Consider the following 15,964-nt stretch of genomic DNA (forward strand, 5'->3'; position numbering starts at 1 on the left):
GCTGTTTTTAACAAAGTGACTACCTGTAGATTTTGGCCTCTAGCTCAGCCGCCACCTAGGGAAACCTACCAAACCTATGCATTTCTGAAAACTAGAGACCTAGGGGAATCCAAGGAGGGGTGACTTGCGGAGCTCGGACCAGGTTCTGTTACCCAGAATCCTTTGCAAACCTCAACATTTGGCTAAAAAACACATGTCCCTCACATTTCTGTGGCAGAAAGTTCTGGAATCTGAGAGGAGCTACAAATTTCCTTCCACCCAGCATTCCCCCAAGTCTCCCGATAAAAATGATACCTCACTTGCGTGGGTAGGCCTAGCGCCGGCGACAGGAAACACCCCAAAGCGCAACGTGGACACATCCTAAATTTTGGAAAAAAAACAGAGGTGTTTTTTGCGAAGTGCCTACCTGTAGATTTTGGCCTCTAGCTCAGCCGGCACCTAGGGAAACCTACCAAACCTGTGCATTTCTGAAAACTAGAGACCTAGGGGAATCCAAGGAGGGGTGACTTGCGGGGCTCGGACCAGGTTCTGTTACCCAGAATCCTTTGCAAACCTCAAAATTTGGCTAAAAATACACATGTTACTCACATTTCTGTGGCAGAAAGTTCTGGAATCTGAGAGGAGCCACAAATTTCCTTCTACCCAGCGTTCCCCCAAGTCTCCCGATAAAAATGATACCTCACTTGTGTGGGTAGGACTAGCGCCCACGAAAGGAAAGGGCCCAAAACACAACGTGGACACATCACATTTTTTTTAAAAAAGCAGTGCCTACCTGTGGATTTTGGCCTGTAGCTCAGCCGACACCTGAGGAAACCTAGCAAACCAGTGCATTTTTGAAAACTAGAAACCCAGGGGAATCCAAGATGGGGTGACTTGCGGGGCTCTGACCAGGTTATGTTACCCAGAATCCTTTGCAAACATCAAAATTTGGCCCAAAAAACACTTTTTCCTCTCATTTCGGTGACAGAAAGTTCTGGAATCTGAGAGGAGCCACAAATTTCCTTCCACCCAGCGTTCCCCTAAGTCTCTCGATAAAAATGGTACATCACTTCTGTGGGTAGGCCTAGCGCCCACAAAAGGAAATGGCCCAAAACACAACGTGGACACAACATATTTTTTCACAGAAAACAGAGGTGTTTTTTGCAAGGTGCCTACCTGTGGTGTTTGGCCTGTAGCTCAGCCGGCCCAGGGGGGGGGGGCAGAAATGCCCTAAAATAAATTTGCCCCCCCAACCCCCACCCTCCCCCGCCGGGAGCGACCCTTGCCTACGGGGTCGCTCCCCCTGCGTGACATTGGCGCCAAAAAACAACTGCCCGGTGCCTAGTGGTTTCTGCCCCCTTGGGGGCAGGTTGACCTAAACTCAGCCAATCTGCCCCCAAGGGGGGCAGAAATGGCCTAAATACAATTTGTCCCCCAGGGGAGCGACTTTTGCCTGATGGGTCGCTCCCCATCTCTAAAAAAAAAAAACAAAGAAAAAAAAAAAGAAAAAAAAGAAAAATTCCCCTGGCGCCTAGAGGTTTCTGGCCCCCCCCCCCGGGGGCAGATCGGCCTAATAATAGGCCGATCTGCCCCCCGGGGGGGCAGAAATGGGCTAAAATAAATTTGCCCCCCCAACACCCACCCCCCCCCGGGAGCGACCCTTGCCTACGGGGTCGCTGCCCCTGCGTGACATTGGCGCCAAAAAACAAATCCCCGGTGCCTAATGGTTTCTGCTCCCTTGGGGGCAGATTGACCTAAAATTGGCCAATCTGCCCCCAGGGGGGCAGAAATGGTCTAAATACAATTTGCCCCCCCAGGGGAGCGACCCTTGCCTGATGGGTCGCTCCCCATCTCTAAAAAAAGAAACAACAAAAAAAAAAAACACAAAAAAAAAATTGCCCTGGCGCCTAGAGTGTTCTGCCCCCCCCCCCGGGGGCAGTTCGGCCTAATAATAGGCCGATCTGTCCCCCGGGGGGGCAGAAATGGCCTAAAATAAATTTGCCCCCCCAACCCCCACCCCCCCCCGGGAGCGACCCTTGCCTACGGGGTCGCTCCCCCTGCGTGACATTGGCGCCAAAAAACAAATCCCCGGTGCCTAGTGGTTTCTGCCCCCTTGGGGGCAGATTGACCTAAAATTGGCCAATCTGCCCCCAGGGGGGCAGAAATGGTCTAAATACAATTTGCCCCCCCAGGGGAGCGACCCTTGCCTGATGGGTCGCTCCCCATCTCTAAAAAAAAAAAACAAAGAAAAAAAAAAGAAAAAAAAGAAAAATTCCCCTGGCGCCTAGTGGTTTCTGCCCCCTTGGGGGCAGATTTACCTAAAATTGGCCAATCTGCCCCCAGGGGGGCAGAAATGGTCTAAATACAATTTGCCCCCCCAGGGGAGCGACCCTTGCCTGATGGGTCGCTCCCCATCTCTAAAAAAAGAAACAACAAAAAAAAAAAACAAAAAAAAAAAATTGCCCTGGCGCCTAGAGTGTTCTGCCCCCCCCGGGGGCAGTTCGGCCTAATAATAGGCCGATCTGTCCCCCGGGGGGGCAGAAATGGCCTAAAATAAATTTGCCCCCCCATCCCCCACCCCCCCCGGGAGCGACCCTTGCCTACGGGGTCGCTCCCCCTGCGTGACATTGGCGCCAAAAAACAAATCCCCGGTGCCTAGTGGTTTCTGCCCCCTTGGGGGCAGATTGACCTAAAATTGGCCAATCTGCCCCCAGGGGGGCAGAAATGGTCTAAATACAATTTGCCCCCCCAGGGGAGCGACCCTTGCCTGATGGGTCGCTCCCCATCTCTAAAAAAAGAAACAAAAACAAAAAAATTGCCCTGGCGCCTAGAGTGTTCTGCCCCCCCCCCCCCCGGGGGCAGTTCGGCCTAATAATAGGCCGATCTGTCCCCCGGGGGGGCAGAAATGGCCTAAAATAAATTTGCCCCCCCCAACCCCCCCCCCCCCGGGAGCGACCCTTGCCTACGGGGTCGCTCCCCCTGCGTGACATTGGCGCCAAAAAACAAATCCCCGGTGCCTAGTGGTGTCTGCCCCCTTGGGGGCAGATTGACCTAAAATTGGCCAATCTGCCCCCAAGGGGGCAGAAATGGTCTAAATACAATTTGCCCCCCCAGGGGAGCGACCCTTGCCTGATGGGTCGGTCCCCATCTCTAAAAAAAGAAACAACAACAAAAAAAACACAAAAAAAAAATTGCCCTGGCGCCTAGAGTGTTCTGCCCCCCCCGGGGGCAGTTCGGCCTAATAATAGGCCGATCTGTCCCCCGGGGGGCAGAAATGGTCTAAATACAATTTGCCCCCCCAGGGGAGCGACCCTTGCCTGATGGGTCGCTCCCCATCTCTAAAAAAAAAAAACAAAGAAAAAAAAAAAGAAAAAAAAGAAAAATTCCCCTGGCGCCTAGTGGTTTCTGCCCCCTTGGGGGCAGATTTACCTAAAATTGGCCAATCTGCCCCCAGGGGGGCAGAAATGGTCTAAATACAATTTGCCCCCCCAGGGGAGCGACCCTTGCCTGATGGGTCGCTCCCCATCTCTAAAAAAAGAAACAACAAAAAAAATAAAAAAATAAAAAAAATTGCCCTGGCGCCTAGAGTGTTCTGCCCCCCCCCGGGGGCAGTTCGGCCTAATAATAGGCCGATCTGTCCCCCGGGGGGGCAGAAATGGCCTAAAATAAATTTGCCCCCCCAACCCCCACCCCCCCCGGGAGCGACCCTTGCCTACGGGGTCGCTCCCCCTGCGTGACATTGGCGCCAAAAAACAAATCCCCGGTGCCTAGTGGTGTCTGCCCCCTTGGGGGCAGATTGACCTAAAATTGGCCAATCTGCCCCCAAGGGGGCAGAAATGGTCTAAATACAATTTGCCCCCCCAGGGGAGCGACCCTTGCCTGATGGGTCGCTCCCCATCTCTAAAAAAAGAAACAACAACAAAAAAAACACAAAAAAAAAATTGCCCTGGCGCCTAGAGTGTTCTGCCCCCCCCGGGGGCAGTTCGGCCTAATAATAGGCCGATCTGTCCCCCGGGGGGGCAGAAATGGCCTAAAATAAATTTGCCCCCCCAACCCCCACCCCCCCCCCGGAGCGACCCTTGCCTACGGGGTCGCTCCCCCTGCGTGACATTGGCGCCAAAAAACAAATCCCCGGTGCCTAGTGGTTTCTGCCCCCTTGGGGGCAGATTGACCTAAAATCGGCCAATCTGCCCCCAGGGGGGCAGAAATGGTCTAAATACAATTTGCCTCCCAGGGGAGCGACCCTTGCCTGATGGGTCGCTCCCCATCTCTAAAAAAAAAAAAAGAAAAAAAAAAAAAAAACACAAAAAAAAAAATTGCCCTGGCGCCTAGAGGTTTCTTCCCCCCCTGGGGGCAGATCGGCCTAATAATAGGCCGATCTGCCCCCAGGGGGGGCAGAAATGGCCTAAAATAAATTCCCCTCCCCCCCAGGGAGCGACCCTTGCCTAAGTGGTCGCTCTCTTTGCGTGAAATTCACGCAAAGAAAAAACTCCCTGGTGTCTAGTTGTTTCTACCCCCCTTGGGGGCAGATTGGCCTCATCAAAATAGGCCAATCTGCCCCCAAGGGGGGCAGAAATGGGCAAAATATAATTTTCCCCCAAGGGGAGCGACCCTTGCCTAAGGGGTCGCTCCCCACCCAAAAAAAAAAAAATGAAACAAAAAAAAAAAAATGGTCCCTGGTGCCTAGAGGTTTCTGCCCCCCCTGGGGGCAGATCGGCCTAATAGTAGGCCGATCTGCCTCCAGGGGGGGCAGAAAAGGCCTTCCCGAAAATATGCCCCCCTGGGAGCGACCCTTGCCCAAGGGGTCGCTCCCTTTTGTCAATAACAATAAAAAAAAAAAAAATCCCTGGTGTCTAGTGGTTTCTACCCCCCTTGGGGGCAGATTGGCCTCATCAAAATAGGCCAATCTGCCCCCAAGGGGGGGCAGAAATGGCCAAAATATAATTTTCCCCCAAGGGGAACGACCCTTGCCTAAGGGGTCGCTCCCCACCTCAATAAAAAAAAATGAAACAAAAAAAAAAATGGTCCCTGGTGCCTAGAGGTTTCTGCCCCCAGGGGGGGCAGAAAAGGCCTTTTCAAAAAAATGCCCCCCCTTTTGTCAATTTCTAAGAAAAAAAAAAAAATCCCTGGTGTCTAGTGGGGTTTCAAAAGCCGGATTGCAAGCAATCCGGCTTTTGAAACCCTCGGAGGGACTTCAAAGGGAAGGAAATACTTTTCCTTCCCTTTGAAGCCCCTCCGGGCCTCCCAAGTGATTGAAAAAGAAATGCTTTTGCATTTCTTTTTCAATCGCGCTGGAAGCAGAGCTTCCAGCGCGACGAGGGAGGCCCCTGTGACACATCAGCGCGCGCGCGCGCGCGCGCTGACGTCACAGGGGGGGGGTTGGGTGGGTCGGGGGTGGAAGGGGATGGTCTTCCCCTTCCATCCCCGACTTGGGGGGGGAAGGGGGGTGCACGGGGGGCGCGCTAGCGCGCCCCCAAGTTCCCCTGTGCCATGGACGAGATGATCTCGTCCAAGGCACAGAGGAACTGTAGCCTTGGACGAGATCATCTCGTCCAAGGCACAGAAGAGGTTAAAAAGTGTAAATCCCCAGGCCCTGATGGTTTTACAGTTGAATTCTATTTACATTTTTCTAATTTGCTACTCTCTAAGCTCCTCCAAAGTTTTTAATACTTTTTTACTTCTGGCTCAGTGAGTGGCACGTTTCAAGAGGCTTCTATATGCCTTATACATAAAGATGTCCGAGACCCTACATAGTGTAGACCTATTTAGACTTTATTTTACCAGAATTAATTGGTAAGGAAAAGTCTGCTTTGTTAAGGGTTGTTTAGCCTCAGATAACTCTAGATTATTCTTTAATGTTTTAAACTAGGCTTCTTCTCTTTCTTACTCCTTAATCGCTGTTTCTATTGATGCAGAAAAGGCTTTTGATAGAATTGACTGGTCCTTTTTGCTTAAATCTCTCAGTTTTGGACCTCAAATTATTGCACTCACATCTCTTCTTCATAAAAATCATAAGGCCTCCATCTTGATTAATGGTCAATGTTTGCATTATTTCCCTTTGCAAGGAGGAGAGTGGCAGGCTTGTCCCTTATTATTTATCTTAGCCCTGGAACTTTTTCTCTCTAAAATTCGTAATAATAATCTCATATCTGGTTTTCAATACGAAGATAAACATCTGAAATTTTCAGCCTATGCGGATGATATTCTCTTTTTCCATTCTAATCCAGATAACTCAATCTCAGCTCTTCTCCATGCATCATCTTAGTTCTCTGTAGTTTCAGGTTATAAAATTAATTTAGACAAAACAGAGATATTATCTATTTCTAAATTTTGTCTCAAGCATTCTTTTTATTCTACTGGGTTCCTTTGTAACACTTCTAAAATTAAGGGCTTCATTTTGAGTTTGGCTGATGGGAAAGCCCGTTGTGGCAACCACCTTGCCCGACCTATTAGGAGTTTCCCGCACGCTGGCCAACAGGAAAGAGTCTACGGCATTGTCTCTGGCTCGTAATTGAACTGGGGGCAATGCAGTAGCCCACAGGGTGCACAAACACCTTCCCAATGTTCACTGTCTGCAAAGAAAGGCGGACAGTGAACATTGCCACAGTGCTGGCCAGGGGGGGGGGGCTGCACTGCCCATACCAAGTGCATGGGCAGTGCTGGGGCCCCCCTGTTGCCCCCTGCACCTGTTCTCTGCCACCATGAAAAGGCTGGCAGAGAACAAGGTTGTAAACCGCAGGGCAGTGCTGCATGAATGCAGCACTGCCCTGGTGGATTACGATCTCTGCCACCTCCAGACTGTCAGGATCATGGATCCTAGTGGTGCTGGCAGAACCGGGGTGGGCTGACCACCAGGGTCTTTATGTGGCAGTCGGACCACCACAGCTATTGCGATCCAGACTGCCACTTCGAGGCTGGCAGTCTGAATACGGCCACCCTCGTAACGAGGCCCTAAGTATTTAGGCATTTGGTTTACTAATTCTATTAAAGAATCGGTTAACATAAATATGCGAGAAGGCATAAACAAAATTGAGAAACTATTATCTTCTTGGAACCCCTTATTTCTTTCATGGTGGGGCAGTCTTCATTACATAAAAATGATGTTTACTCCTGTTTTGTAACATATTCTTTCCATGATCCCAGTTTATATCCCTGGCTAATTTTTTTAGGAAAATAGATTTATTTCTCTCTAAATTTATTTGGCATAACAAACATTTTCAAATCTCATGTTCTCATCTTAAGAAATCGAAAGTGGAAGGTGCAACTAATTTTTTTGATTTTTGGTCGTACCTGAAGCTTTCCTTCTCAGACAGGCATCTAAATTGCTTTTTAATATTCCATTCACTTTCTCCCCATTGTGGCACAATATTGAGTACTCTATCCTTAAGCTGTTCCCTCTTAAAGAAGCTCTTTCATTCTCTTCCAAAAATACCATCTTCTCTTTATCATTGTTCAAATACACCTCTTCCATTTTAAAACCTCATTCTCAAACTTATACTGGGAGTCAAAAGTCTTCTTTATGGTATACTCATCATATTACTATACACAATAAACCCATATATTGGAAATCCAGGAAACAAAAGAGTATAAAGTGGGTTCAGTACTCATTTGAAGGCCTTAATCCTCTATCTTCTCCTCAATTTCTGCTAGACATGTCATCATCCAAAAGGAGACCTCATGCATCTTCTTTTCCTATGTTCACCACCTGCATCACTTCGGGTTAATATTTGGTAGCAGCTTTCCTGTACTTTTCTATTAAACTGTACCATGCCTCTCTCTACACTCTTTCTTGGAAGCCAAAATTAGCTTGTTTCCTTATCTCTACACGAAAAAAGATTGTTTGACCTGATGTTGGCATTAGCATTTCAACAGATTACAATCAATTGGAAATGTTCCTCTAATAATTCATTTAAAGCTAATATTAAGTCTTCAGAAAATTTTAAACCACTGTGAAACGTTTTAATCTCTGCTTAATCATTTCTTTTTATTCTTATTTTTACCTTTCAAATGATATTCCCCCCCTTTGTAATTTGACTTCTAATAAACCAGCTTTAACATTTGTTCTTTACATACTGTTTAATTGCCTTAATGTTTTTTCATATTGTTATTGTATTACTTTATTTGCCTTTGTTCATTAATAAAGCTGTTTAAATATAAAACAAGAAATGTGATTGGCTGGCCTAAATCTTGACACCTGTGAGTTGGCACTGACTGGCGAGTTTCACTCTCTGGAATTAAATATTGCACAGCCGTGGAAAGTCACCGACAGAGGAGACAGAGCCTAGAGAAGTCTAAGAGTTACTCAGAGGCATGGAAAACTGAAGACCCACGTCAAATAAAGAACACAGAAAACAGGGTATGATCCAAAAGTCAATTTGAAATCACCAACTGCTATTTTAGTAGTGAGATTGGAGTGCCATTTTAAGGTAGACTTGAAAAAAATGGTAGACTTGCAAACCAAACTTATGATTTTCATACTGTGGGAAAACAAATATCTCAGATAGACATTATTGTGAGTGTTTGACCACAGGGAAAAGGCGGTAGGGACCAGCTGGGAGGTACCATGTTGTTGGGAGCAGGGCCTGACCACTGCACATGTCCACAGTGGATTGGCTGTGCTCAACACCAGGTTGGATTCAGGGTCCAGCCTTGAATCATTCAGAGAGGAAGTCAGCTGCCCATTCAGGGTTGTCCACAAAGTCGGGCCGCTAGCTAGACCAAACCCGCAGTGAGTGGCTGAAGGCTGTGTACAGTGTTATTTGGTTGCCCGAAGTGGATTGAGAACTGGACCTAACACAATCAATTCCTTGGCCCAACCCCTTGTTGTGCACGGCCAATGGCAACAGGGTTTGGAAAACAACTACATTATAAAAAAGACACTGACATTAATTGATAAAGAATAGTTAATAAATGATTTATTGGCCTAGCTCAAATGGGTAAATCACTGAAATTTGCCAGGTAAGGTTTCTAACACACACAACAAATGCCAAATTGTACACAGCCCACTATGATCAAAACAGTTATCAAGAAATTAACTTGGCATGTAGGAGAAGTTATGGCATATGTTGTATGCATTGGCAACTCTAACTGGGGAATTTCAGTGGTTTTATGCATTTGAAAGAGAACAGTTTCCCAGTTTAACTATATTTTTTCAGTCAATAGACAGATAGATGGATAGATAGAAATATAGGTAGCAGAAATTCCGAGCTGCTTTTATTAGGTTTTGTTTTTACACTACACATCCCCCTGTTATGCTTCATGTCCGCAATTATCATGTGAAATTGCAAGACACTAAGGATTTAAGCAGTTTGTGAGAAAGATTAAGGTATGACTATGTATTACAAGGAATACACTATCCTGTATTGTACATAACGAGGATATCACAACTCACTAAGAGGTCCATGACTATATGGAGGAACAAGAATTAAATGTGAGTTCTTATGTAAGGTCATGGTAGTTAGACATAGAGGATAATTTATTCTTTGTAAAACATGCTCTCACCATCACTGTTTCCACAAACAAATAGTACCATCCAAAGGCCCGCATCTCAAGGCACTCTATCCAAAATATGGCAAACAATAAATTAACAAAATATGTCTGCTCTGTATGAGCCAGGTCTATACACTTAGATCCCTTTCAGATAAGCAACTTGGTTGTGTGACTCTCTTATTCTCTTTTGTACTTCTCTACGTTGCTTATTGTTCCATACTTATTGCATTACTCATATGGTTTGAAAATTCTTTGAGGTAGCAAATATGTACAAATGTTACTCCTATTAAAACACATAAAATGCATAATCCTCAGTGTCCATAATTATACATAAAAATGTGGATGAGCTGATCAAATCATTTACCTTCCAGTAGTTCTTCTTCTAGTCTCAGCAGTGCTTTGTGGCCAACCTCACCCGCCAACTGTTTAGCAGACAGAGTTGTTATGAATTCAGAAGCCTCGCAACACTCACATGTACATTTCACTGGAACTGTAAAAGATCCGGAATGTAAATTACAACATTCAACATTGACCCCTTTGACACAACACTGATAACATAGAATATTTAAGTTAATGTCAGGGACATATTGATTAAAACATTTTTGATATTCTGCGACTGTATTTTAGGTCTGGGAGGAGGCATTTCTGGTAGTCTGACAACCTTTTAAAAGTAAGATAAATGAATAAAGCATAAACTTGTTTCAAGTCAGCTACCTACAGCCATTGCTCTACTGATGTGTAAGTGTCACTCACATTCTGGATCAGCCCACAATTAGCAGACAAAAAGTGTTTTGATAGGTCCACCCCAATTAGTCACTTCTTCGTCTGAATTGTGAAATCACCTTATGGATCATTTCCTAGCACCGTCATTCAGTATTTGGAGTGTCAGGAATCACGAGGCACACCATGCTTCTACTTGACTTGCTTCTATTGTGTGTGTTTCATGAGAAGGGGTGCAAACTGTAAAGAAATGGAGCCCATCTCTGCTCTGCACACCAGCTGTCTAAAGAGTTGATATTTTTGCAAACTGATAAAGTTAGGCACAGGCAGGAACAAGGATGAAAACAGTGTTATCATGGAGGGGAACATAATCTGTGGTGCTCTTTACCACAAACCACCATCTGGCTGTACCTAAATCACTGTAAGCAATTGCCAGGTTTCACTTCTCCCCATCAGTCAAAATAGTGATTTGCAGGGAACAGGCGCTGCTCTACAGAGAGTGGCAACTTCAGTGACAATACTTCTGCGTGTGAAAAGGGGGCAATTGGCATATTGCTTTGACTTTTATATATTAATGTCCAGAGCCAACAACTCATGTTCTGTCAGGGGGAGCAAGCCTACACTGTGCATTCAGAAACATTTATTTTCTGTGTTAAGGGCAGCAGGAGTGCTGAGGATTGAAACAGTAATATGCTCCACGCCAATAAACATCAGGAGAAAGCCTGCCCCTGAAATATGTGGCTGGCATCAAGCTTATATGACTTTGGTCAGTAATTCCTATGGGCGTCATTTTCTTATAAGATTCAGCTTTGGTATTATTTGCCATTTGTCCTTAATGATGATCAGACTGGTTTTCAGCTCAAATGAGTGTAAGGGCCATATTTTTGAGAGGCTTGCATCGGTGTTGTGCCTCAAATTAAGCACAAGCAGTACTTCATATCTTCAAGATGACTCATTTGCCAAAATGCATCATTTTGTAAGGCTTGCATTGAGCAAAGTGCCTAAACCAGCTACGCCATGCACAAATGAAAATATGCAAGGTAGCCATTCACCCACAAAATCTCACGCAAATCAAACACAGTGATATTTATAGGTTAGCCAATGTATGATGCATTGTTTAGATGTGGCGCGCAAAGCCTGAAATACACAAACAAATCTGCATATTGGCAACTCAGGCATAAGAAATGACTCAGTGACTGTGGGATAAAAACTTGAGCATCAAATAACATTTTATTAAGCTCATCTATACCCTAGAGTTTGTGATCTTGCAACTAGGAGTTGCAAGGAGACTACCACCACCATGTAGGCAGCAAAGGAGGAGGGAGTGTGTATTTCAGCAGCGCATCTCCCTCATTGACCTCACCTCAGAGGATGAGGACATCAAATTCTACAACTCGGGATGGAGTCTATCATCAAATTGCTCCATAGGATTGGGCCAAGCCTCCTGCCACCAACTGCCAGCCCACCAACATACCTCCACAGATCAAACTGATGGCTGTGCTCTACATGCTTGTATCTGGTTCCTTCCAGGTCACAACAGCCATATTTGCAGGACTATCACAGGAATCATTTTCTGCCTTCCTGCCCTCTGTCCTGAATGTCAGCATCATACCCCAATACCTCCTCCTCCCCAAGACCCACCAACAACAGCTGAACACCAAGCAAGGCTTCCCTGCCTTTACGGGATTTCCCCATGTGTGAGGTGCCATGGACTACACACGTGCAATAGGTTCCACCTGCCAAAACATCCCACCTGCACAGGAACTGGACGCATACTCTGCCAATGTTCAGACCATTGTGGACCATCTGGAGATATGCTGGTCAAATTCCCTGGAAGTATGCATCATACCTACATTGTCCAGCACAGTATCATCAACAAGCACTTCCAGAGATGCTTAAAATAAATATGCCTTCCCAGGTGATGCGTAGCAGGGATAAATGACATATGTTGTCCAGATCACTTCCACTTCCTATGTGTGCTACATTCTGTGTCACACATAGGTAGAGGAATATGCCTTTAAGGATTGTTCATCTGCAGGAGGTGACCCCTTCTTTTACTAAAACAATCCTGCATGCAACACAAGCACACTTCCACCATGGTGCAAGGGTCCTGGTTTGTGCTAGGCAGCACATTGTGTGCCAGTGCAGTTTGAAAGGACTGGAATATGCTGTATGGTTAAATACTACGCATTCCTGCCCTCTTTCCTGTGGCACAGTGCAGCACAGGAAGGCGACTTGCTGTGGTGTACTGTGCCACTTTTCAAAATATCTTGCCCCTAGTGTCATGTGCACACAGTGGGAACAGCTTACTCTAAAGTATAGACAATGATTTTCACTAATCATGCAATGCCACTAGCAAAGCAACAGAATAGCAGTGTATCATCTCCCACTGTGTCAATGGATGGAACCACATCATCTGCACTGCTTAATGAATCAATAAAAAAATAATATGGTACACAATAAAAGTCAATATTAGTACAAAGGATACATATTAGTGAAGCGCAAGAGTGGTGTACGTAGTATGGTATCAGTTAAAGCTTCACAAAATCAATCATGTGTGAACAAATCCTGTGTTCAAAAGTCAGTGTGTCACACATGGCGGTATACTTGTATGTTGACTAAAGTTTCAGGAACAACGTTGGAAGAAGTTGTGGGAATGGCCTACTTGTTGTTAAAGAAATCTGAAGCCCACAACATTCCAACCAAGATGGTTATTATGTATGACATAGTAACCATCTCTGTGTCTGTCGATGGAACTAGTGACAAGAGTATGAGAGGTGTGCCTCATAATTGCAGCACTGCAATTGTGCCACGCGTTGTAAGTGTAGGCCTCACTCATGTGTACATGTCAATTTTGGGTAACAATGTAATACCAACAGTACAAAACATACATATGTCTCACCCATACTGACAGTCTAGGTATGAATATGCACATAGGTATCAAGCCACAATGATATATGCAACCAATGTGATCAATCACCAGCTTTGTGGTGTAAGTTAGCCAAATTGTTTGCATATTTATCCATCAGTGGTAAACTCACAAAGTCAAACACCATGCGGTCACACATGTCAGATGTCAGTAACATACATAGATATAAATGCAACATGGGCAAGGTATCATAGTATACTCAGGATCCCAAACTCAACAATCTCTAGCCACATCAATGATGACAGAATCAAGGCACAGAAGTGCAGAATAACCTACAAGTTAGAATCATACACATACATGTGAAAACCTAAAATATTGTGCCTACGTCTGTAGTAGAAAACTGCTTATAGCAACATCAGTGTGTCGTACAGAAAGATGGCTGAGATTGCAAAACCAATGTGTCAATCTAAGTGCAGCATGACAACTTGTCTGAGAAAAACCTTTAGCTGAAGCCTGACAACAAATTGTATAACTATCCATGCTACATGTTGCAAAAGCACTGCACGTACACAGCTAATTCCATGCTACAGTTAGTGAATAATTAAAAAGTTGTGTCAATGTCATGTAGGCAAACAAAACATCAGAGTTTACAAAAGGACATATGTACATGTGAGTGGCAAAATGTTGGCACTGTCATACCAGACTCAGGGATGAATATATGGCAGAAAATAGGATACCTTGTCACTTTGCACATGTAGGGAGTGCCCATAACATAGAGAGCACAACAACATTTCTAAATACTTATCACAGCTATCTACTGCCTAAACATGAAAGTCAGCATGTAGAAGTGTTCAAAGTATCGGGTATAGTCAAATTTTGCAAAGACACTGAGAAATAGAAGATGCATGTGTAAACTAAGGGTGGGTGGTGAACTCTGCTCCACCGGTGGAGTGAGCGGAGTTTGACCACTCTGCCCTTTACTTGGAATGGGGAGTTCAGCAAAAACTCAGCTCACCACCGCATGGTGGAGTTTACCCTCACCCAGTTTCCTCCTCTTGTAATAGAACACTCTACTGTGCTTGAACGCCTATGAGGTTGACTTTATAAAGACACCTAAAATGTTGCACACAAACTAGATCATTGTGCATCACACTGACCAGAAACAAAAGTAGAACGCACAAAGCAGAGTGAATGCAGATATTAATATAATTACATTTAAAAGCAAAACAAACAAGCCTTATCTACAATGTATGGGGTGTGTGTATTCTTGAAGTTCTGACAGGAAGCCCTGTATTCCGTCTGTCAGCTTACATCAGCTAGCCAGCTCAGGTAACCACATGGGTGCGCTCATGTGGAAAGCTTTACTGTGCACCCTGTTTTTGTATTTCTGTGTGTACACTCACTGTGCATGTGATGGGTTGCTTTAGAAAGCGATATTCGGAAATGGGCATAGAGTGAAAAATGAGAAATGTTCTCTTCCAAACAGGTCTGTATATTTTTGATTAAACAGGGCTATATTGTTTCCAAAAGCTTGGCACCGTTGTTACATCTTAAGAAATTGTCGAGCATGGCACATTGGAATCCTGGGCCACCATTTTCCTCCTCTTCCATCCCAACGGTATGAATGTTAAGCTCTGGATTTTTTTTATCCCACGGAGACACAGCGATGACTGCTGGCTCCCAACTCCATCTGGGGGTCTGAACCCTGGTCACAATGTTCATGTAAACAGCACTGAGACATATTGGGAGAAAGGGGATTGGATGAGAGAAAGAGATAATGGTTTCACACAGGTCGTCAGATGATATGCATAGGAGAGCTCGTACTGATACTTGGCATCATTAACACTTCCTGTAACAGAGTGGCTGGGTATTCTGTTCTACGCTAGTGTTTCTGTGTCTATACTAATGACTCCTAAGTACAATATAACTATCTGTGTACATCCCCCTTCCCGTGTTTGATGCTCTCTCACTCACTAATGGCCTCTGGAATGCGACTGGATGGATCCTACAGCTGAAGACAACCTCCCTCATGTCCCATCACCTTCCTGAGATATGATTGAGGGGACGTTCTTCTGGCATCTACTTGTGTGCTTGGTTATTTGACTGAACAAAACTCATGCAACATAGCACATATTGTATAATATTAGTATCTGTTCGCAACTGACAGTGAGGTGGTGTTAATGGCACACCAGTGTTAGATCAGACACTTCTTTGTTAGTGATTCAATAATAACATAGCTCTTGTAGCATCAGGCTTAGTACTTTTATAATATTTATTCAAACCATCATCACAGAAATGGATGAGAAAAACATGCAAATGCGTATGTCACAATCAGAGCAACAATAGCCTTGTACACATTTTACACATCAATCATTGTCAATCAGTGCACTCCTATATGTTGCCAAGCATCCTATGTGTCACAAGTACAAAGATCACGCTCTCATGAGCTTGAGAACCACTGCAGGAATATACTAAGAAAAACAAGGACCAAGTGTGGGCACTTCCAAAGATCAAAGAATGAATGTGACAGAAGCAATTATCCAAGCAATGAGTTAGCACTTTGAAGTACGTGATCACAGACTTTACCATTTTTTCTGATGGTCTACAGTGTTGTTTCCTTCCCACCGGAACCACGTTGTGTCATTGAAGGAAGAGACTGGAACCGCATGCACCAAGGAGCCGATGACTGCAGGAGCCGTGGAGATCCAGACGCGATGGTGCTCTCAGGAGAATCACTCAACAACAAGCAGAGATTCCAGAATGGGTGCGGTTTAAATAGCTGCTGGCCGCACCCACCGAATCGTGGCAGAGCAACCTACCCATGCTGTTCAGAACAAGCTAGGGCAGGCCAATCAAAAATTGGAAGCTGGGAACCTTCACAAAAGCAACTAGTATTGAACAATATAA

The 15,964-nt window shown here is 45.1% G+C and overlaps 1 protein-coding gene across 4 annotated transcripts in view; it reads right to left on the bottom strand.

Annotated features, from left to right (window-relative positions):
* Window positions 1-15,964, bottom strand: part of LOC138299778 (cytosolic phospholipase A2 gamma-like) — a 1,040,695-nt gene that overhangs the window by 343,875 nt on the left and 680,856 nt on the right. For all 4 annotated transcript variants that reach the window (XM_069238328.1, XM_069238327.1, XM_069238329.1 and 1 more), the window contains exon 12: window positions 9,833-9,958. In XM_069238328.1, the coding sequence (XP_069094429.1) occupies window positions 9,833-9,958 (126 nt within the window). The remainder of the gene's footprint in view (window positions 1-9,832; window positions 9,959-15,964) is intronic.

Source organism: Pleurodeles waltl, chromosome 6 (assembly GCF_031143425.1).
Source record: "Pleurodeles waltl isolate 20211129_DDA chromosome 6, aPleWal1.hap1.20221129, whole genome shotgun sequence".
NCBI classification, from domain to species: Eukaryota; Metazoa; Chordata; class Amphibia; order Caudata; family Salamandridae; genus Pleurodeles; species Pleurodeles waltl.